The following is a 22,624-nucleotide window of genomic DNA, read 5'->3' on the forward strand; positions in this document are numbered from 1 at the left end:
TGCCCTCAACCTTTTCTGGTGGGGATGTTAAGGCTGGTGTCCTGGGGCCTGGCTGGGGGTGTCTCCTCAGGGTAGGTGCTACTGCTTTTTGTAATGACTGTCCCAAATAATCGGCGTGTCCATTTCTCTGCAAAGGTGGATGCGAGCACGGCCCATCGAATCGATGGCCTGGCTGCGCTGAGCATGGACCGCAGCAGCCTCATCCGGGAAGGCCTCCGGGTCCCCGGAAACATTGTGTACTCCAGCTTGTGTGGACTGGGCTCCGAGAAGGGCCGGGAGGCTGGCGCGAGCACTCTTGGAGGCCTTGGGTTTTCTTCGGAAAGGAATCCAGAGATGCAGTTCAAGCCCAATACGCCCGAGACCGTGGAGCCGCCCTCCGTCTCCGGAAAGGCCCCCAATGGCTTCAGTGCTATGTACAAAACTCCGCCTGGAATACAAAAAAGTGCTGTGGCCACAGCAGAAACCCTGGGCTTGGACAGGCCCGCCAGCGACAAACAGAGCCCTCTCAACATCAATGGTGCTAGTTACCTGCGGCTGCCCTGGGTCAACCCTTACATGGAGGGCGCCACGCCAGCCATCTACCCTTTCCTCGACTCGCCAAATAAGTATTCCCTGAACATGTACAAGGCCTTGCTACCTCAGCAGTCCTACAGCCTGGCCCAGCCGCTGTACTCTCCCGTGTGCACCAACGGGGAGCGCTTCCTCTACCTGCCACCGCCCCACTACGTCAGTCCCCACATCCCATCGTCCTTGGCCTCTCCCATGAGGCTCTCTACGCCCTCGGCCTCCCCGGCCATCCCGCCTCTCGTCCACTGCCCAGACAAAAGCCTCCCGTGGAAGATGGGCGTCAGTCCCGGGAACCCCGTCGATTCCCACGCCTATCCCCACATCCAGAACAGCAAACAGCCCAGGGTGCCCTCTGCGAAGGCGGTCACCAGCGGCCTGCCGGGGGACTCCGCTCTCCTGCTGCCTCCATCGCCGCGGCCCTCGCCCCGTGTCCACCTTCCCAGCCAGCCTGCCGCAGACACCTACTCCGAGTTCCATAAGCACTACGCCAGGCTGTCCACCTCCCCCTCGGTCACCCTGTCGAAGCCATACATGACGGTCAACAGCGAGTTCCCCATGAGCCGGCTCTCCAACGGCAAGTATTCCAAAGCGTCAGAGGGCGGAGAGGGTGCCCAGCCGGTGCCCGGGCACACCCGGAAGACAACGGTTCAAGACAGAAAGGACGGGGGCTCGCCGCCTCTGTTGGAGAAGCAGACCGTTACCAAAGACGTCACAGATAAGCCGCTGGACTTGTCTTCTAAAGTCGTAGATGTGGACGCTTCCAAAGCTGACCACATGAAGAAGATGGCCCCCACCGTGCTGGTTCACAGCAGGGCTGCAAGCGGCCTCGTGCTGTCCGGAAGTGAGATTCCAAAAGAAACATTATCTCCTCCAGGAAATGGCTGTGCTATCTATAGATCTGAGATCATTAGCACTGCGCCCTCATCCTGGGTGGTGCCGGGGCCAAGTCCCAACGAGGAGACCAATGGCAAAAGCATGTCGCTGAAAAACAAGGCGTTGGACTGGGCCATACCACAGCAGCGGAGCTCCTCGTGTCCCCGCATGGGTGGCACAGACGCCGTGATCACTAATGTGTCAGGGGCAGTGTCGAGCGCGGGCCGCCCAGCCTCGGCATCGCCAGCGCCCAATGCCAATGCAGATGGCACCAAGACCAGCAGGAGCTCCGTGGACACCACGCCGTCCGTCATTCAGCACGTGGGCCAGCCCCCGACCACGCCCGCCAAGCATGGTGGCAGCACCAGCAGCAAGGGCGCCAAAGCCAGCAACCCAGAACCGACTTTCAAAGCAAGCGAGAACGGGCTTCCGCCAAGCTCCATCTTTCTGTCTCCAAACGAGGCATTCAGGTCCCCACCGATCCCCTACCCCAGAAGTTACCTCCCTTACCCGGCCCCTGAGGGCATCGCAATCAGTCCGCTGTCCTTACACGGCAAAGGACCCGTGTACCCTCACCCTGTTTTGTTACCCAACGGCAGTCTGTTTCCTGGGCACCTTGCCCCAAAGCCTGGCCTGCCCTACGGGCTGCCCACGGGCCGGCCAGAGTTTGTGACCTACCAAGACGCCCTGGGGTTGGGCATGGTACACCCCATGTTGATCCCGCACACCCCCATCGAGATCACTAAAGAGGAGAAACCAGAGAGGCGGTCCCGGTCCCACGAGAGAGCCCGCTACGAGGACCCCACCCTCCGCAGCCGCTTCTCGGAGATCTTGGAAGCCAACAGCAGCAAGCTGCACCCCGAGGTCCCCGCCGACAAGACCCCAAAGCCGAACCCTAGCTGGAGTCAAGGGAAGACGGTCGTCAAAAGCGACAAGCTTGTCTACGTCGACCTCCTCCGAGAAGAATCGGATGCCAAGACGGAGGCCAACGTGTCCAAACCCAGCTTTGCAGCCGAGAGCGTCGGCCAAAGCGCAGAGCCCGCCAAGGCCCCGGCCGAGCCGGGCCTGCAGCAGCACCGAGATTTCATGGCCCTGAGAGAGGAGCTGGGGCGCATCGGCGACTTCCACGAGGCCTACGCCTTCAAACAGGCCTCAGGCCAGCCCGTGTTCAGCGTGGGCAAGGACAGCGCTCCCGCAGGAGCCAACAAAGAGAGCCTGGGGATGCCGGTCGCAGCTCCGTTCCTGGAGCCAACTCTGGGGAGCGACGGCCCCACTGTGACTTTTGGTAAAAGCCAAGAGGATCCCAAACCATTTTGCATGGGTGGCGCCCCTCCGAGTGTGGACGTCACCCCCACCTATACCAAAGATGGAGCTGACGAGGCCGAATCCAATGATGGCAAAGTTCTGAAACCGAAGCCATCTAAGCTGGCCAAGAGAATCGCCAACTCGGCCGGTTACGTGGGGGACCGATTCAAGTGTGTCACGACTGAACTGTATGCAGATTCCAGCCAGCTCAGCCGGGAGCAGCGGGCACTGCAGGTGAGCCCCCCACCTGCATCGATTGTCAGTTTTGTAATGTGCACAGAGGATTGGGGGCGGGACAGTCGGGTAGGGCAGGGCTGCAGGCAGATTGGGTTAATGGAGCTTATGGTGATTTGAATGTGTGCAAGGGTGCTCAGCGAGCGAGTGGTAGCTCAGCTCTTCAGAGCTGAGCTTCGTGTGTCTGGATACTTTTAAGATTATTCTGTAGATTATGAGAGAACTCCACTGGAATGCTGATAAGTTTTAATTATTATGAGGATGCCTAAAGACTGCATGACGTTTACCTATCAATTGCTTTGATTTCTCTGCCTGTAAGATAACAAATAGATAGAAGCGCTGCCTTAGAATGCCTTACTTGATACTTGCTGGAGATGTGTAGCAGCCGCATGTCTATGGGAATCTTGCAGTTTTTTTTCACCAAAAAGAAAGAGAAAAAGAAAGCTTGCTTAAAGGGATAGAGTATGTATTTAATTTGCTAGTGAATTATGATAGATGTTGTGTAGGAATTTCCTTAAGATATTTTACTTTTAATTAAAAGATGAATAAAGCCAAATTGTTTTGCAATGTTAAGAAAAAAATTGGTTTATGCTTATAAAAATGGATGAAGTTATCTAAATGATCCATTGAGTGCCCATTTTAATTACATAGATGGAAGGATTACAAGAGGACAGTATTTTATGTCTACCTGCTGCTTACTGTGAGGTCAGTTCTTCAAATTTTTATTACTAGAATCTTCCATAAACCTTTTTTGAGTTAAATTTCATTTCCAAATATACAAAGGGAAGTTTGTGGGCCATGGTCGTCTTTATTCATTGTGCATTTTTGTTTCCTTTCTGTTGTGTTTTTTTTTCTTTTGTTTTCTTTGCGTTGTGTTTTTGTTTTGTTTTATTTACCTTCCAAAGAGAATGTCTGTCTCTGCAACAGTGTATGTGTGGATATGCATACACACCACATCTGTATCTATACACACACGACTTTATGGATAAAGAATGTGTGGCTCCTTTCATATAGATACTCTTAAATTTTACCTGTTAAACTTTAAAATATCTGAGTTGTATCTCGTAAATTGTGGTTGGTTTTGGGCAAACTTTTCTTTGAAACTACTTTCCTTTAGTGTAAGGCGCATGAACTCGCTCTCGTGGTAAGGTGTGTGTTCTCTTTTTTTTTCTCTCCCGTCTCCGTTCTCTTTCTAGCGTGCAATGATGCGCTTCTCAGAGTTGGAGATGAAAGAGAGAGAAGTTGGCCACCCAGCAACCAAAGATTCCGAGGTGTGCAAGTTCAGCCCAGCCGACTGGGAACGGTTGAAAGGAAATCAGGACAAAAAGCCAAAGTCGGTCACCCTGGAGGAGGCCGTTGCCGACCAGAACGACAGCGAGCGATGTAAGTTAAACCGCGCCGGCTGGCTCGTGGTACCCCGTGGGTGAGAGAGGACGGGGCCACCCTGCTCCTGGCACCCGGGGAGGCGAGAGGAAGCCCCTCGTGGATGGTGGCCCGAGGTCCAGTTGGTGGTGACTTGGAGACGTGGGCCACTTTGCCACCTGTGGAAGCAAGGAAGGGTTAATGGCCTTTTCGAATGTCATGGCAGGTGGATAGGAATGGGGCGACTGCAGAACACTCTAACTGGCACCCATCTTTTCAAAGAAATACCTGGTCCTATAGTTAGCGACACTCCAGGACACCACAGGCCACAGGCCACTCATGGTAGGGGTCAGCAGAGGTGGAATGGCAATGCCAGCACCCATGGGGACCAGTCTGCTCTGGAATGGAGAGCACTGTTTTCTCCCTCCAGAGAACCCGGATGAGGGCGATGAAACACGCCAGAGGGAGCTCAGCTGTTAGCTGCATTTGCCATTTTGGGGAGTGGGCAACAGAATCCAAGAGAACGTGGCATATACGTGAGGTGGCTCTGTCCACCAGACAGGTGGCTTATGTCCTAGAGGTGAAATGGGGGCTGAAAGTGTCCTCAGGACACTCTGCAGTAGCAACAGGCACTAGGGGCTGACTTAGGCAGTCACTCGAGAGACTTCCCGGGACAAGAGAGGTTTCGGCGTCTGTTGGAGAAGGTTTTCTCTTCATTCTTGAACACGCATGTGAACGACAGACCTCAGATGTTTTTCTGGCCAAGGTGAAGTCTGGTGTCTGGGTGAATATGGAAGAGGGTGGGGACAAAACCCTTCGTAGACAGGTTAGTCACACTTCCTGGGTGCCTCGGAGAGCTGCGTTCCATTAGTCACTGTGGCTTGGGTGCTCCCGGCACACTTGGCCGTGCCTGATGGAGTTGCGGTTTTGCGGGGAGATCTGTGTTCGGGGATGGGGGGGGGCCAGAACATGCCCTTCTTACCCTCCGTCCAATGGAGGCCACTAGCCAGGCCCCAGGTTGGGCTACACCAGGACCTCTCTGTTGAGTTAGTCTTGAAGAAGTTAGTTTTGTTGCTAGCGAGGGGTGGCCTTCCTGCTGACCAGGGGCAGGCACGAAGCCACCCTTCGTTCTAAGTGGCTGGGAAACACTGGCTCTTAAGAAGGTTTCTCAGACCCGAGCCGTGGGCGACATGGGCTCAAGATGGCCTCAAAGGCAAGGTGTTTGTGGAAGGGCCCTCTGTCCCCAGGGGAGAAGCCCCTCTGTGTTCTGAGTGGATGGCAAATGACTCCAGAGGAAGGGGTGGGGACTTGCCCAACCCGGGTGACTGCTGCCCTCAAAGGCAAACCTGAATACAGCCCCCCGCCCCTGCCCGCTTCCCAGAGGTTCTCGTCCCTCCCTTCTCCTGCTGAACCTGGAGGCCTGAAACGGGGTGCTGGCAGGGAGCGAGAGTTGAATGATTCCTCCCTGTCCCCTAAGCCCGTCCCAGCTGCACACAGCGGCTCTGTTCCTGGGCCCGCAGCACAAGGTGCTTCTCAGTGGCAGAGAGGGCAGGAGGCGGGCTTGGAAGGTGCGGGGCTCATTTGAAGGAGGTGGGTCGCCATCTCCAGACCCTCTAGGGACGTGGAATTTGTGGTTGACCAGGAGTCGTTTCCCTTAGTGCTGCTGCCACCGCCTTATTCAGGGACAGCACTTGCTGGAGCCATCCAGGCGCAAATGAACAGCACACCTCGGGTGGCCCTCAGCCGTGCCCTGCCTGCCTGGGTCTTTCTGCTGTCTTCTCCCAGGTGTCACCGCAGGCAGGAGCCAAACTGTATGCCTACGGGAGGCCGGGTGCACCAGTAGGGTATGGGACACCTCTCCCAGACTGTCCCTTTCATTTCTTCTATGGTAGCAGGGGTGGCTGTGTCCAGATTTCATTTTAGAGGTTGAACAAACGAGCAAGGAGGCCTCCCCACACTCACATTCATTGGTAGGAAGCGCCAATGGCATTTTGAAGACAGGAGAAGGGACAAGGGGCCGTTTGACCCATTCTTTGCTGAACACGGGTGACTCTCTGTGTCCCTGAGACAAGGGGAGCTGCGCGGGACTTCCTGGCTTGTGACACTTCTCCCCGTCAGGAGAGCACCAGCGAGTCTGTGACCCAGAGACACCAATGCCCTGGCTGTGGCAGGCGCCAGTCGCAGCAAGGTCAGCCTCGGCTGCCGATGGCAGGGCTGTCCGCAGACGGAAGTGACCTCTTGGGCGACCCCCCAAAGCCTCCAGCTCTCGCGTGTTGTGTAGGGCTCGCTGGGCATGGCTGCCACAGTGGTGAAGTCGCTTTGTTGCCACGGTGACTTGTAAATGTTGCCATGGCGATGCTTCTGAGAGGTACTGCTATGGCACAACCATGATAGATTATGGGATGTATGTGCTGCAAGTCATATGACAGTGCTGCAGGGAACAAGTGCTAAACCATGAACGACAGTCATGGCTACATCTGCCTACATCATGTGGCCAAGGGGACATGGCTGCCCACATTGACAAGGGCCAAGAGTGTGGCCTCGTAGTGAGGGAGCCCACGGGTCCCGACCCCCACGCCCTGTCTGCCTTCCCCCTGTGCACCCACCCCTTTGCCCCCGCGGTGACCCTGTGCCGAGTTACTGGAGAAGCGCCCTTTGAGGAGGTCCAACTCGAGGTGTGCAGGAATGTGACATGGAGCTTTCCCCATAGCTGGTGGCTAGGTGCACCTTGGGCCGTCAGGGTGGATATTTGGGATTGTTATTGGCTCATGGAAGGTGACCTTAACATAAGGTCTTGGGGGGCCTTCACTGAAGGGAACCCAGGGCCTCCCATATGCTAGGCAAGAGCTCTCCCAAGGAGCTTCATCTGCAGCTTCACTCAAGGGGGTTGAATCTTTGTCCCCAGAGACATAGGGGGAGGGGGAGGATAGACCCAGTTTGGGAAGAGATGAGGAGAAAGCGGCCGCGCTATGGCAGGATGCAGTCTCGGGGACTGGCAATAGTTTGGGATAGGGAGCCTCAGGTAATGGCCCTTCAGGCCAAGGCAGGAGGGGACTGGCCACATGGTGAGCCGTGGCCTGCAGGGCACAGGATGAGTGTGCAGTGCGCCCCTCCTCACCTGCCCCCACAGTGGGGTGCTCCTGTTCAGCAAGCAGGGAGACAGGTCCTCCAGGTCACCACCTGCGCCGTGAAGTTGGTGATCTCAAGTCTTCCAGGTGGTTTCCTGTGGGTGGAAGATACTGGCAGTTTTCCCAAAAGGTCGAGTGGGTGTGATCTACTCATCTCACTGTTAAGGAAGTGAGGCTGAAAATTTAAGTTGAAAACCTCTCAGAGAGAGACCCTTCCGACAAGGGCCAGCCAGACTGTTAAGAAACACAGGGAGCTACCCCAGGCCTGTGATAGATACAGTGTGACACGAGATCGCAGGAAGGGACACACTCGGGACTGTAAGATCCTTACTGATTGGGGGACGGTGTGTTCTGCGGGAGGACCCCACACTGGCTAAGCTGCTGTTTGACACTGACCTTGGAGGCATTGTAATACTACCCAGTCTCCTTGCTAGCCACCCGGTTTGGATCATCTTCTCTACGAAAGACTAGAGGGGAGAGAGTACACTTTAGAAGTTTAAAATATTGGGGCTAATGTCAGGCTGGTCAGCGAGGGCAGCTTAGTATCGTTTTTTTGTTTGTTTTGGGTACCTGGAATTGAACTCAGGGGCGCTTGGCCTCTGAGCCACAACCCCAGCCCTTCTTTGTATTTGATTTAGAGACAGGTCTCACTGGGTTGCTTAGGGCCTTCCTGAGTTGCTGAGGCTGGCTTTGAACTCGCGATCCTCCTGCCTCAGCCTCCTGAGCTGCTGGGATCACAAGCGTGCGCTGAAGCGCCCTGCAGGATCTTACCATCCTGCCTAAGCAGCCTCTTTGCTTTGCTCAACCTGAGCTGATGAAGCCCATCCCCAGGGAGGCCACATGTCATCGTATTCCCACTTTGCAGCCAAAGGGGGCCGAGTTGTAAAGTGGCCCTGTTACTGCCAGAGCGCTTAAGAGAGTCACAGAGCAGTACAAGTGAGACCCCAGCCAGCCCTCACCATGTGCCCTGCCAAGCTCAGTGTGGCGGCCATCCCGACAGCACCCATGTGAGCTTAGACAGGAAGGTTAGGCCCCCAAGTGTCTTTTCTGGCTGCTGCCTAGCTCTGTCTCAACTCCACCATGATGACAGGCCAGCCTTGGCCATATCCTGGGCTGGTATGCACCTGCAGAGGCCCGCCAAGCTATTCCCTGCAGGGAGCCTGGCTGCTGAGTCCCAGGCTCCACTCTCCTGGTGCACATGATGCATCATCATCATGGAGAGCATTTTGGGAGGTGCAGCCATTCGTCAGTGAGAGCAGGCATGGGCTTGCTGGGGCCTTTCTGCCATTGAAAACACAGGCTAGCCAGGTGCCTGTAATCCCAGCACCTGCGGAGGCAGGGGGATCACAAGTTCAAGGCCAGCCTCGGCAACTTAGCAAGACCTTGTCTCAAAATAAAAGAAAACACATAGAAGAGGGTTGGGGATGTGGCTTCATAGTAGAGCAAAAGTTCAATTCCCAGTCCCAAAAAGAACAAAAGAGAGCAGCAGCAGCAGTGTGGGCAAGTCAAGGCCAAGGTAAAGTTGGAAGTTTTCTGTGCAGCCAACCACCACTAGACACTGGCAATGCCCTGGAGAAAACGAGGTGGCCAGAAGCCGGGCTGGTCTCGAGAAGGAGTGGTATTTGAAACGGGCTGAGGAAAGGAGAGCCGAGATCACCTTGGGAGGCTCACCGTTAGCGGTTCACCTCGAATTGACTTTGTGGATCAGCTCCGTGCTCCCAAGACAGTGAACTCCCACCATTGGGAATGTGGAGATCCTTTTCATGGGCCGAGGGTGAACACGCTAACCATCCTGTGGTGGCTGTATGGTTATTTGTGTTTTATTGTATATTGGGGGTGAAAGGGGACACCAGAGCAGTCAATGGTTATTTCTTGGACTAGAGCAAAAGCAGGAGGGGATGTTGATGTTGGGCTGATCGAAGGAAGCACCTACCTCCCACGCCCCGCACCGATAGGCCAAGTGTAAGAAGCAGAAGTGGCTCCAAAGGAGCCTGAATGAGCAGTTTTGCAAGCAGCTGGCCTGGCCAAGCCAACCAGACACAGCCAGCCCTGAAGGGGATGGGGTGTCTTGTCTGTAGACATGACCAGAGTGCCCGTGGGGGTTCCCCTATCTCAGACAGGAAACTGGAACAGCCCCTAGCGTTAGCGGTAGGCATTCTGTGTTGGCTGTCAGATTGCGCCCTTTGGAGCTGTCTCTGAACTTGGGTGTGTACTGAGAGTCCTCCCCTGACTGGGCTGGCCCGTCTTTCTTCACCGTCTCTCCTGTTGACCCAAGAGAACATGGGTGGTATGTGTCCCATAGGTGACATTGGGCGGGGGGGGGGGGGGTATTTAGTGTCTTTATTACATCAGCCCTTCGTGTATTTCAAAACAGTGACCTCAACAAAGGTTTCCATAGAGATGTTTGCAGCCTGGCCAGCTTGGTTGGGTCTTGCTGAGAGGCCTCAAGCACTTTCAAAGTGGCGGCACCTCATCTGCCTCCTCGCGCCCCTCATGCCCCCTTTGCAAAAAGGTGGAGAGAGAGAGCGTGGGTCGGCGCCTAGGCCTCGCTTGCTGCTGTAGTTGCTGATCTGCTTGCCAAGTGTCCTTCTACTCTGTGCTAATGCAGGAGGACCCTGATCCCCCAAGAAGGGTAGCAGATTACCCTGGGCGGGGCGGTCTCACCTGCTTTTCCAGCCCGGCCATCTTGTGCGGGCCTCGGTCTCAACCCTGCATTCCCATCTTCTCGTCCCCCATCCCTATAGGCGAGTTTACTGCTGGGAACAAACATGATCCCTTTGAAGCCCCAGAGGACAAAGACCTGCCCGTGGAGAAGTACCTGGTGGACAGGCCACCTGTGAGTGAGCCACCCTCCTCTGAGCAGGGGGCTGCTGAGGTGCCCGGTAGTCCCACCCTCCGGCTGGACAGGAAGCGCAAAGTCTCAGGTGACAGCAGCCACACTGAGACCACTGCGGAAGAGCTGACGGAGGATCCTCTGATGAAAGCCAAGCGAAGGCGGGTCCCCAAAGGTGAGCTCGGCCGGCTTCGGCTGCCTGCTCGGGAGGCCTGTGCATGTGGCCTCGGCGGATGGCCAGGAGATTCGGACGCGTGTGGCGCGCTGGCCCCATAGACAGCATCTGAGAAGGGGGGCCACGAGGCACAGCAGTGAGCATGGCCATTCCCACACCACCTCCACCAGACCCCACCCTGGAGCCCTGGGAAGCCGCTGCCCCCTTCCCTCCCCACCCCCCATGGCACATGCCAGCCCCAGCCCAGAGATGGCCAAAGACAAAATAGGTGACCTGCTCCAGCTGACATTGACCGCATCCCTCCCCCTCCCCCACCCCATTAGTGATGTGTAAGACGGTTTGTTCTCCCCCCAGGGGGCTTTTTGATTAATTTGTAGTTATTTCTCCATTAGATGACTGGCCTGAGAGGGAAATGACAAACAGTTCCTCTAACCACTTAGAAGACCCACATTATAGTGAGCTGACCAACCTGAAGGTGTGCATTGAATTAACAGGGCTCCATCCTAAAAAGCAACGCCACCTGCTGCACCTTAGGGAACGCTGGGAGCAGCAGGTGTCCGCAGCAGAGAGCAAACCTGGCCGCCAAAGCAGGAAGGAAGTGACCCAGGCCACTCAGCCTGAGGTCACAGCCCAGGGGAATAACACCACCGAAGAGAAACCCGCCAGGAAAAGGGCAGAGGCCAAGGGCAACAGAGGCTGGACGGAAGAGTCCCTCAAGTCCAGCGACAACGAGCAAGGTAGGCTGGGGCAGGTCACTTGCTGTGGGAGGGGCTTCTTAGAGGGACCAAGGCCCCAGAAGTTGAATGTGACTAGGAGGTGGCGGGCACTGTGCCCTCCCCACTTCCTTCCTGACTACCCCACGGCCCGGCAGGAAGGGAAGTGTGGGTAGCCCCGGGGCCTTGCCAACCTCGGGCTGTCTCCAGTCACCAGTCCCTGGGTTCCCCCCACCTTGTGGGTGGGGTGGCCGAGCCTGGAGAGCTGGCTTCAGTCCTCTTGTCCTGGCCCTTTGAAGAAACTTGCCACTTGGCATCTTGTGGGTTAACCTATTTGCCATTTGAATGTGGGATAATTAAAATATTAATGCTTTGAAAACATAATTGGTATACCTCTAAAAACTGAAGCCGCTCCAGTGATCGGTGCTCACAATGGGCTTTTCTCCCCGCACCGGCTGCAACTGTGTAACGCCTGCCTCTCTGTCCCCGTCCCGTCCCCGCGCCCGCCCCCCGTCTGCAGGCCTGCCTGTGTTCTCCGGCTCCCCGCCCATGAAGAGCCTTTCATCCAGCAACGCGAGCGGCAGAAAGCAGACTCAGCCAAGCTGCACGCCGGCCTCGAGGCCTCCTGCCAAACAGCAGAAAATTAAAGAAAGCCAGAAGACAGATGTGCCGAGCGCCGACGAGGCCGACGGCCAGGCGGCCGCCCTGCTGCACAAGGACCCCGAGAACAGCGAGAAGCCGTCCGGCAAGAGACTGTGCAAAACCAAGCACTTGATCCCACAGGAGCCCAGGCGGAGCTCGGCGCTGACCGGGGACTACTACGTGGACAACTCGGATGGCAAGGTAGCGCCCGCCCCTGGGCCAGGGCCGCCTTGTCCCCAGACTCCTGCCTCCACCCCACCCCCAGGTCCCTCCTGTCCTGGGGAGGCATGTCTTGGGGTGGCAGCACAGTTTCAACCTCTTAAGAATGAAACCCCTGCCCCAGCCCTCCTCTGATAGGCTCCCCCCACCCCAGCTGTCCCCCCCCCAAAAAAAAAGACCAGGAGAAAAAAACGGGTCTTACACTCTGAGGGCCGGAGGGCAAGTGGCCTGGGGGTGTTGAAGGGACACCGACTTAAGTGTGCACTACCTGATTTCCTAACAGGTGACTGTCCGGAGAGTCCGGAAGCGGCCTGAGCCCACTTCGGACTACGATCTGTCACCAGCCAAGCAGGAGCCAAAGCCCTTGGACCGCTTGCAGCAGTTGCTACCAGCCCCCCAGTCCACGCAGCTGCCTCGCGCCTGTTCCCCCCAGGAGACCACCCAGTCGCGCCCCATGCCACCAGAGGCACGGAGGCTGATTGTCAACAAGAACGCCGGGGAGACCCTTCTGCAGCGGGCAGCCAGGCTTGGCTATGAGGTGAGTGTCCATGCGGGCCTCTGGGTTCCACAGCGCCCAGCAGAGGCATTCGGTAACAAGCACAGCTTCAGGTTGGGGGCGCTGGCCGGGGGCGGGGGGAACCAGCCAAAACCGCACCCCCGCATCAGGGGGCTGGGCCACATGGCAGCAGGATGTTGGTGTCAGCTGGTTTGCTGTGTCTTCTGTGGCTTGTTCAGTCGCAGTGGGGGGGGTGGGAGAGACTGGTTTTGGAGTTGCTTGTGCTGTTGCTGGTGGAGGGGGTGGCATTCGGTAACAAGCACAAAGTGGTTGTGCAGGGTTGGGGCACTGGCCCTCTGAGGTGGGGGAAGGGAAGGCCCACCTGAGTGATGTCTTAATGAGTAGCCTCCGGGCTTTGCCCCAGGCTCACTGTTCCTTCCCACCACCTGTCCTGCAGGTTTGGCTTGGCTTGGCTGACCTTGGCCACCATAGCTCATAGCGACTACATGCTTTTCCTAAGCCCACATGATCACAAGGCACTCACCTTTGTGTCATAGCCACTGGTATTATCCCCCTGTCCCCGGTATCAGATGAGGAAACTGAGCCCCCAAAGGCTTCAGCGACTTGGAGAGATACTAATCAGCAGGGCTGTGAACCCCAGCCCCCCAGACGAGCTCTGGTTGGAGCGGCCCCTGCGCGGCTCCCCACCACACACTTGTCAGTTGAAGTTGTGTTGTAATGGCCACAGGCCAAGGCGGTTTTGATGCTGGCATCAGTCCTCTGGGAGTTGGATGGGGAATATAAACTGCAGCTCAGGGAGCCAAGAGGGGAGGTGCAGGGGTGCCTAGGTGGAGGCTGCTGGCCTGGCTGCGCTGAGGCCCAGGCGTTCGCAGGAGCCTGGCTCCCATATCTTGACCCTGCTGCTGTCTACTGTGCCTTGACCCTTTTTTTTTTTCTTTTTTTGCGGGGAGGGGGTACTAGGCATTGAACCTAGCCACATCCCTAGACCTTTTATATTTTATTTTGAGATGCGTCTTTCTAAGTTGCTGAGGCTGGCTATGAACTCACGATCCTCCTGCCTCAGCCTCCGGAGCCACTGGGGTTACAGGCATGCGCCACCTCACCTGGCTCCTGGAACTTTCTTGGGGCTCACCAAAGCCACAGGTCACCCCTTGACCTAGAGCCTACCCCAGAGGCATGGCCGAAAGGGTAGGAACTTGGAAGTTTTTTCTCACCTCTGGGACAGTCCTTTGAAGTGCCAGCAGGGTGTCTTGGGGTGTATGTGCCATTGTTTGTACCTCCTGTCTCTTTGGGAATGTCTGGATGATCTTGGCAAGAACCCTCTGGAAGGACTTGGTAACTAGTTCAGTTGCTTATGGATTAAATTTGAGTGGCAACCAATCCATCCCCCACAAGCTGAGCTAGGAGAACAGGGCAGGTGCCAGGCCTTGCCTTCCTAGGAGCAAGGCCACCCACCACTGACTGTGACTTGTGCTTCCCACAAGCACTGACTGTGAGGGAGGGAGGGAGGGAGGGAGAGCAGCCAGAGCCTGTGTCCCTGGGGTGGGGTGGGGTGTTTCTGGCCTGACCTTTGATCTTGGCTTCTTTTGCTCCAGTCTCACCCCTTCTGTGTCCGCTGAGGTACAGTTTCCCTACTTCCAGTGGGTAGGTTTGAGGGCCTAGACCAAGGAGAACTTGAACTACACTTTTTAGGCTACTGAGCCTTTGATGGCCTTGGGAATGTTTGCATAAGGACAACTCGCCACCCGCTTCAAATGTAAATTGCAGTATGTAAATGTCACAGGTCACCCTTCTTCTTGCCAATTGTTTTAACTACTAGATAAAGCTTCTCTCCTGATTTGTGAGGCAGAATTGGGCTATGCCCACGTAGCCATTTACATACCCCTTTCCTGGGGTAAGGTGCCTTTGGAACCCTAGCTTTGGGAGTGGTTTCCCAAGGGTCTTATTGTTTCCCACTTTGCATAAAAGCTACCCCCAGGAATCCAAAAGGTAATGGAGCTTTCCTCCCTGTGCATCTGGCTCCCTAGAAACATCCTCTCCCTTCCTGTCTTAACTAGACCTCCGGAAAGACCAGACCCCCTGGAACCTCTCCCTCCCGATGGGGAGGCTGGTTCTGGGGCTCAAATGCCAGTGTTTAACCACTTGCTTGTGCATTTAGTGGTGGTGGTTAAATTTTCTATGAATTGAATAAATCATGTTTTTAAAAAAGTTAATGAGGCATTTAATTAATTAACAATGTCGGGTTTATGGCCTTTATGGTTACATTTTGCGGTTAATGGCATTCGGCTTATAGCTGCTTAACAAAATTGTCCAACAAAAACAGTTTGATTTTGTTTGGGAACAGGAGGGCTGCCTTCCTGGTTCCCATTTCTAGCATAGAAAAGGAGCCAAGAAATGTCGCGGGTAGGCACCATTGTCCCGCGTCTTCGCCACTCTCTGTGTTGGTGACAGCGGTCGCGCCATCTTTGAAGCCAGCTAGGAATGTACCTTTAGCCCTCTTGACCCCAATAGACAGGGTCGGAGGGATGGTGGTCACAGCTGGACCCCAGCCCTCTATCCTGGGCCCTTGGCTGGGCCTTTGGAATCTCCCCAGCAGACCAGGTAGCAGAAGGCCTGAGTGCCAGGCCCAGGGCTTCATACTCATTGAACTTGGGGTTAACTCAGTCTCCCTTCCTCTTCCTGAGCGCTGAGATTGCTGTGGGCCACCCGGGGCAGAGGGGCAGTGCTGTGCCCTGTAGTGCTTCCTCCAGGAACAGGTGCCTTCCCTTCGGCTCCGGGGCCCTTCGCTTGGAGGTTCCCTCCCATCAGCCCTAGTGGCCGCGAAGGTTTCCAGGTGAAGGCCATAATTGTCAGAACAAATAACCCTCGGGTTGGGAGGACACCAGGCAGGCCGCTGGGACCCACGGAAATTGATCTGTGCACAGCAGGTCGGCGCGCTCAGAACTGCTCCCGGGTCACCTGCTGGGGCCTCTCCCTGGCTGGGGCGCACAACTCATTAGCTTGCAGCCATCCACTCGACCGGCTCGGGAGGGCCTGCTAAAAGAGCAGCGGCTTCATGCGGTATCCTGGATACCAGCACTTGGGGCAGGTGGCCCGGGAGCTCAGAGGACTGTGGGCTTTCTGGCAGGTTAGGATGCCAAGGAAGATGCCTCCGTGGGCACGCCTCAGCTCCTCCTCCTCTTGCTTGGGAAGGGAGCTGTCACAGTGACCTGAAGCAACAGGGCACGGGTGGCCAGGTTGGCCAGTGTGTGTGCAGCCTTCGCTTTGTATGGGAGGGGGGTCTGGAACATTCTAGTTAGCACCCAAGCCAGCCCTCGCCTTTGACTGGCTTGTCTTAGAAAAGGGCATAAAGGGTTTTCCAGAACACACCTCACATCCTTGGGTGGCCTTACAGATGAGTGACCTAAGAGTTTAAGAGAGACCGCGGGGCTCCCCCTTCCCCAGGCCCCCCCCACGCTCTGCCTCGCCCCCATTCTCAGTCCCTGACAGCTCTCCGCTGGGCATGGCGCGACAGAAATACTGAAACTTGATTTCTGGTAGCAGATAGTGTTCAGTGTGTTTTAAAACTTTCTTAATCAAGGTAATAAAGCATTGCATAAATTACTGCTCGGCTTACTGGGAGCGGTTCATATTAATATTTTAACACGCCAAAGAAGGAAGATTAATACCAGTGATTCTCATGCAAACTGTTGACACAGAGCACGTTCTGCAAGGGGGGAGGGGAGGCTCGTTTTGTTTCATTTTGGAAATGTGTAGGTTGCCATCGATGGTCTACCAGATTCCTGTCCTTAGCTTAAGTAAATAAGAAAATAATGTATTGATCCAGCCCAGAGTGGGGGGACAGTGGAGGAAGGTGGGGGGTGGGGGTGGGGCTGTGTGAAGCCTTTATGTCATCCCCCCCCCAAGGTTCTGGGGATGGAACCGAGGCCTTGAGCACGCTAGACACACCCTCTGCCATCTGTTGAACCTATGAACACAGCTCTCTGTCCTGGTTAACCTCCTGTGTTGGGGGGATGTTCTGCCTTGGTCATCCTGGTTTGGGGAGTTGTTGTTGTTGTTGTTGTTGTTTGTGTGTGTGTACCAGGGGTTGAACTCAGGGGCCCTCAACCACTAAGCCACATCCCAGCCCTATTTTGAGTTTTTAAATTTAGAGACAGCGTCTCACTGAGTAACTTGTTGGTTGCTGAGGCTGGTTTTGAACTCATGATCCTCCTGCCTCAGCCTCCCAAACCGCTGGGAGCCCGTCTCATCCCACTTTTCATCTAGATTTGTGCCCCCCATTCCTGCCTGTTAAGTGGCCTGAGAAATGAGAATGACCTTATACCTGCTAATGCTTTGTTTGAAATGGTAGCAGCTGAATCCCTCTGACCTCATGCTGGAAACTGGGATAAGGATTTTTTTGTGTGTGTAATTCCAGGGGCTCAGAAGGCTGAGGCAGGAGGATCCTGAGCTCAAAGCCAGCCTCAGCAACTTAGCAAGGCCCTAAGCAACTCAGTGAGGTCCTGTCTCTCAATTTAAAAAAAAAGGCTTGGGGATGTGGCTCAGTGGTCAAGCATCCCTGGATTCAATTCCCGGTACCAAAAGAAAGAATTGTGTAGTGCAGTAGAAACCCAGGCCTTACTTAGGCTAAGACTTTTTGTGAGTCTGCTTATACCCTCTCACCGCCCTGGGTGTGGGCTCCTTCAGAGGAGGAAATGGAGACTGAAAAAGTTGAAGCATCATTGGCTCCAAGCCAGGTCTCAAAGTCAGTGGCTACAGAGCCCTGGATGACACCATCCCTGAACTGGCCAAGCCGCCGTGGGTTCTGGGGCCCCGGGGTGTGAGTCTTCGAATACAGCAAAACAGTCTCCCCTGGTGAGGTCACTGTGGTGATCCAGTGGTGTCTCCCATCTCCGCCCCACAGGAAGTGGTCTTGTACTGCCTGGAGAACAAGATTTGTGATGTGAATCACCGTGACAACGCAGGTTACTGTGCCCTGCACGAAGCTTGTGCTCGAGGATGGCTCAACATCGTGCGACACCTCCTTGAATATGGCGCTGATGTCAACTGCAGTGCCCAGGATGGAACCAGGTCAGTAGTGTGTCTTGCCTTGGCCTGGCCCAGCAGGGCCGAGACAGTGGCTCTCAGGGTACCTGGAAACCTTGGGAAGAACCACAGAGGGAATTGAATTCTCGAATTGAATCGAACAGACCTTTCTGGCCTATTTGAATGTAAATGTCCCACTCCTGGCCAGGGCTACAGCGCTCCCATGGACCAGAGCACCCCCCCACACACACACAAAACGTCAAGGTCTGTGTGAATGGTCAGGGTTGTGGCCTTTAAGACCCTGGGCTGCTTATCACCGTCTCTGAAATCACTACTTAAAAATATCTGTGAGCTGGAAGTCCTAAGACACACACAGAGCCAACTGCCCTCCCTCCACCGGTTCCACAGGACCTGCCTCAACACCCACATCCCAGGCCCTGGCCCTCGCCCTGTCCTTGACCTCAGTTTATTGGTCAGAGACCCAGTTCTGAGTCAGCTCAAGCGTCTTCCTGGCTCCAGCACCTTAGGGCCCCGCCTGGAGGCAGGGCAATAGGGTTCCCGGACAAAGGAGCCACGCAGAAGCTTCTGGTCTTCTGCACTTGGCAGTTGGCATTCCCTCAGAATGGGGCGTGGCTGGGGGCAGTGGGGGGGGCTCTGTACCCTCCCGAGGACACACCTCACCCAGCCCTGCGCATCATTGGTCAGTGTGTGGCCCGAGCCAGGCTTTCAGAACAGTGTCTGTGCACTGGACACTGGACGTGGTGGAGTCCTGCCCCGCCCCCATTGGATGCTATAGCAATGGCTTGTGCCTTGGCCTCTGTGAAGATTGGGTTGTTTTCTCTTAATCCCAGTCAGTTTCCTTTACCTGGCGAATCGCAATTGCAGTTCATTGAGAAGACTTTTATTTTAGGCTTGACAACCTCCTTAGGCCTGGGAGTGAGGTCAAGTGTCAAAATGACAGTAATTACTTGCAGGGCTTTGGGCCCGTCCCTGTGCCTCAGCCTCCCCTTCTGCAAAAGCAACGACCTTGCTCACCTTACTCCCCTCCTGGGTGAGATATTACACCCAGGAGGCCCAGCAGCCTGTGGCACCCGTGTGCCCGGTGTGCCTGTTACTAAATGAGACTACTTGGGAGGAAGTGGCACGGGCCTAGTCTGAATGTCGTCACGCCTCTGTCCCCAGGCCTCTGCATGATGCCGTGGAGAACGACCACTTGGAAATTGTCCGCTTGCTTCTTTCTTATGGTGCTGATCCCACTTTGGCTACATACTCAGGTAGAACCATCATGAAAATGACCCACAGCGAACTGATGGAGAAGTTTCTCACAGGTATGACAGAGCCCAAGCAATGTTCTCATCCAAAAGTTAGATTGGGGGCCACCAGCCCGTGTGGCTGAGCGGTACAGCTCTTGCCTGACACGGACGAGGCCCTGGGTTCCATCCCTAGTGCTAAGTCAGTTCCTCACCAGACTCTTCCTGCCAAGGAACGCCACAAGTCAGATGGCAGGAGCTACTTTTAGATTGGGATGTGACAGGGCAGAAACCAAAAAGGCTGGGTTTTTTAAAGCTCTGGGCGACAGCAGCCGGGCTTTGGGCCTTTGGTATGAGGTGACCCTATGCTAGCGAGGCCAGTTGATCTCTTTGCTTGAAGATTCTAAAATGTTTCCTAAAGCTATTTGCATTTTCCTCAAATGCATTTTTCACTAGAGTATGGCTCTTGGGGTTTACATCATGAGTCTGGGTGAAATGACTCAAAACGTCCCCTGAGCGGGATTCTCTGGGTCACTTTGCGGTGCGTGGTCTTGGGCTGACCTGTCTTCTCAGCCCCGGGCGCTCCCAGACACTGCGGCTCAGTTCCTTACCAGACTCTTCCGCCAAGGAACGCCCCTGCCTGCCTGGTGGCCCGGCCTTGTTCCCCTTGGTTGCTCAGCGCATCAAAGAAAGGGCCCACGCAGAAGATGTGACTTTGTTTTGGGGTGTGAGGCTGGAAGACCCCTCCGTTCCCCAGTCTAGCTCTGGTGTGGGGGGCCAGGGTGGGTCTGTGCCTTGGGGAAAGAGGTGACCAGATCTTGTCAGACACCACGGAGAACAGGGCTGCGGATACGGCTTTGGTGATCCAAATGGGAAGACAGGAGGGGACAGGCCAGCCTGTTGTGAACTGAGAGGACAAAAGACCTGCGCGGGGGTGCTCCCCCCCATGTGCACATCATTTTGTCCTCACCTGGAGGTCTTGGTCTTGTTTTTCTTCCCGTTCTCTGCAGACTATTTAAATGACCTCCAGGGTCGCAGTGATGATGACTCTAGTGGCACTTGGGAATTCTACGGCAGCTCTGTTTGTGGTGAGCAGCTTGGTTCTCCTGGGGTCTCTGGGGAGGGGATGGGTTGGCAGGGTCCAGTCTGTGGGCCAGGGCGGGGGGCGGTGGGCAGCAGAAGCAGGGCCCAGCAGGAGAGAATCTTGTTATTTAGGACCCCCCCTCGTTCTGGTTTAACCGACTCCCCCCCCTCTCTCTTGCCCCATATTAGAACCCGATGATGAAAGCGGATATGATGTTTTAGCAAACCCCCCGGGTCCTGAAGACCAGGATGACGAGGACGACTCCTACAGCGACGTGTTTGAATTTGAGTTTTCAGAAAGTCCCCTCTTGCCGTGCTACAACATCCAAGTGTCCGTTGCTCAGGGGTGAGCATGGCTCTCAGCTGGGGCCACATGTGGGTGGCAGGGGTGGGGGAGAGGCCCCTGGTAAACAGACGGGTAGGTGGGTGAGTTCTCAAATGTCCATGGACCTCAGATACTGCCATCAGCCTCTTCCACAAAGAGCACGCGTCAGCTTGGTTAAGCTGACCAGGATGGTGCAGCAGAATACAGATAGCTCTCGGTTGAAGAAGGTTCCAGTCACCCTCGCGAGACCAAGGGGCATTGAAGTCAGTAGCTAGAATTTCACAGAAGAGTCAGCATTTTGAATACTTGAGTCACTGAACACTTTGGAAAGGGGTTCCTGATAGGCACCACCTTCTTCAGACTCCAACAGGTCACCATAGGGCCCTCCCAGTCGTTTGAGGTCTGATGGCCTTCAGTGACATACTACCTTCTCACCTAAGGATATGTGACACTGGGGAATCTTGATCCTCAGATTTGGTTAGATCCAGTCTGGCCCCTGTGATCTGGGTAGTTAGTGTCTTGGGGTGTCCAAGTCAGGCTGCTGTGCCTTCATGCTACCAAAGGTGCTTCATTGAGTAAGGTGGTTTTCAGGCTCTAAAGCTGTGAACATGTATGCCATCACAAACAGTGACGGAAATCGGAAAGTTTGGCAGGGTGTACATAAGGAATGTAACACCTTAAAATGTCACTCTAGAAAGATTGAGGGATAGAGGGTGGGATGTGGGCCTTCTGCATTTGTCATGCTCTGTTGGTGAGAGTCTGGGGAGACGTCAAAGAGGTTGGGACGCGGACTTGCTTCCCCCAGTAACAGGGACAGAGTGGCGATCAGCTGGATGAGCAGGACTCAGCCAGTTAATTTCCATCAGCAGTGGAAGCCCTGAACCTTCTTAAGTTGATGTTTCTTTTTCTTTAGAGACAGGGTCTCGCTGAGTTGCTTAGGGCCTCAGTAAATCACAGAGTCTGGCCTCCAACTTGCCATCCTCCTGCCTCAGCCTCCCCAGAAACTCACCCGCTCGTCTTGCTCTTTTGCAGGCCACGGAACTGGCTGCTGCTTTCCGACGTGCTCAAGAAGTTGAAAATGTCCTCCCGAATATTCCGCTGCAATTTTCCCAACGTGGAAGTCGTCACGATCGCTGAGGCAGAGTTCTTCCGGCAGGTTTCTGCAAGCCTCTTGTTCTCTTGCTCCAAAGACCTGGAAGCCTTCAACCCCGAAAGCAAGGAGCTGCTGGATCTGGTGGAGTTCACCAGCGAGCTGCAGACGCTGCTGGGCTCATCCGTGGAGTGGCTGCACCCCAGCGACACAGCACCCCAGGACTACTGGTGAGCGCGCAGGCGCCCCATGTACAGTGTGTCATAGTGTCAACCCTTGTGCATATGTGTCATAATACGACTATTTCTGTAAAGAAAGGACACTATTACATATGAAAATATCTCTTCTTTATATAAGAGAAATTACTCCAGTCAGAAGGACTTAGAAACCTGTTCTTTTCTTTTTAATCTTTTAAGTCGGTTTTTATGAAGTTGTTATAACGTTTCTTTACTTTCCAGTGCTTTGAGATATGTATGTTTTTACTTGGAACATTTGTTTGTTTTCTGTTCTTTTTTAAGGAGAAAAAAAAAACTGTCAAGGAGTTCACACTTTGATTTCATTTCATACAAAGCTCTGGTGACGCGGTGGGTGACCGTATCACGTGTGGTCAGGACCGTGTGGTTGGTTTGCAGGGGCGCATTGGGTGAAGGCACTTGGTGGAGTTGTACCTTTTATGTTTTGTTTACAGAGCACCTGCTCGGGCCAGGTAAATGCTACTGGATGAGATCCAGTAGTGTGTAATATAAACCCAAACCATATCCACACACGACAACTAATTGTATGAAACTTTTATATCCTAATTTAAAAGCTGTGAAATTAGTTTTCACGCATCAAACCGGATTGTTTATATGTTTAAACATTTTATGCTCTTATTTAAAGAAGACTTTGAGCTATTTTTTTCTGTACTCTGTAAAATATTGAAAACTAACATAATATGTTGAGGTTGCTTGAAGATGTACATAAAACTAAAATTTTCTGGATTGTGTGTTTATGTTTGAAATCTGTGTTTTAACTTTGTAAGTAAATTCTCTGCCTTTGTATTTATATTTTACAAAAATTTTCTTAAAAGGCAATAAAACTGTTGAGGAAAAGAGAAAACGGTAGTATCTTGCGTCCTATGTATTCCTATGGTGGTGGTTGTCGGTAACAGGTTGATGATCATTTCTCTATGGATAACTTTTGAACCACTTATAGTCTCCCATAAACCAAAGTGGAAGCCACACGCCTGTAATCCCAGTGACTCAGGAGGCTGAGGCAGGAGGATCTCAAGTTTGAGACCAGCC

The 22,624-nt window shown here is 54.4% G+C and overlaps 1 protein-coding gene across 5 annotated transcripts in view; it reads left to right on the forward strand.

Annotated features, from left to right (window-relative positions):
* The window catches only part of Bcor (BCL6 corepressor), a 120,262-nt gene extending 97,856 nt beyond the window's left edge, over window positions 1–22,406 (forward strand). For 2 of the 5 annotated variants that reach the window (XM_026387565.2, XM_077793780.1), the window contains exons 4-15: window positions 136–2,979; window positions 3,631–3,684; window positions 4,176–4,362; window positions 10,214–10,477; window positions 10,870–11,214; window positions 11,711–12,033; window positions 12,335–12,589; window positions 17,472–17,638; window positions 18,776–18,921; window positions 19,854–19,931; window positions 20,116–20,272; window positions 21,284–22,406. In XM_026387565.2, coding sequence (XP_026243350.2) covers window positions 136–2,979; window positions 3,631–3,684; window positions 4,176–4,362; window positions 10,214–10,477; window positions 10,870–11,214; window positions 11,711–12,033; window positions 12,335–12,589; window positions 17,472–17,638; window positions 18,776–18,921; window positions 19,854–19,931; window positions 20,116–20,272; window positions 21,284–21,575 — 5,112 coding nt within the window. In that variant the 3' untranslated portion in view covers window positions 21,576–22,406. The remainder of the gene's footprint in view (window positions 1–135; window positions 2,980–3,630; window positions 3,685–4,175; window positions 4,363–10,213; window positions 10,478–10,869; window positions 11,215–11,710; window positions 12,034–12,334; window positions 12,590–17,471; window positions 17,639–18,775; window positions 18,922–19,853; window positions 19,932–20,115; window positions 20,273–21,283) is intronic. The other 3 variants (XM_077793783.1, XM_077793782.1, XM_077793784.1) reach the window with 3 other exon arrangements.
* The last annotated feature ends 218 nt before the right edge of the window (window positions 22,407–22,624 follow it).

Source organism: Urocitellus parryii, chromosome X (assembly GCF_045843805.1).
Source record: "Urocitellus parryii isolate mUroPar1 chromosome X, mUroPar1.hap1, whole genome shotgun sequence".
Taxonomy (NCBI): Eukaryota; Metazoa; Chordata; class Mammalia; order Rodentia; family Sciuridae; genus Urocitellus; species Urocitellus parryii.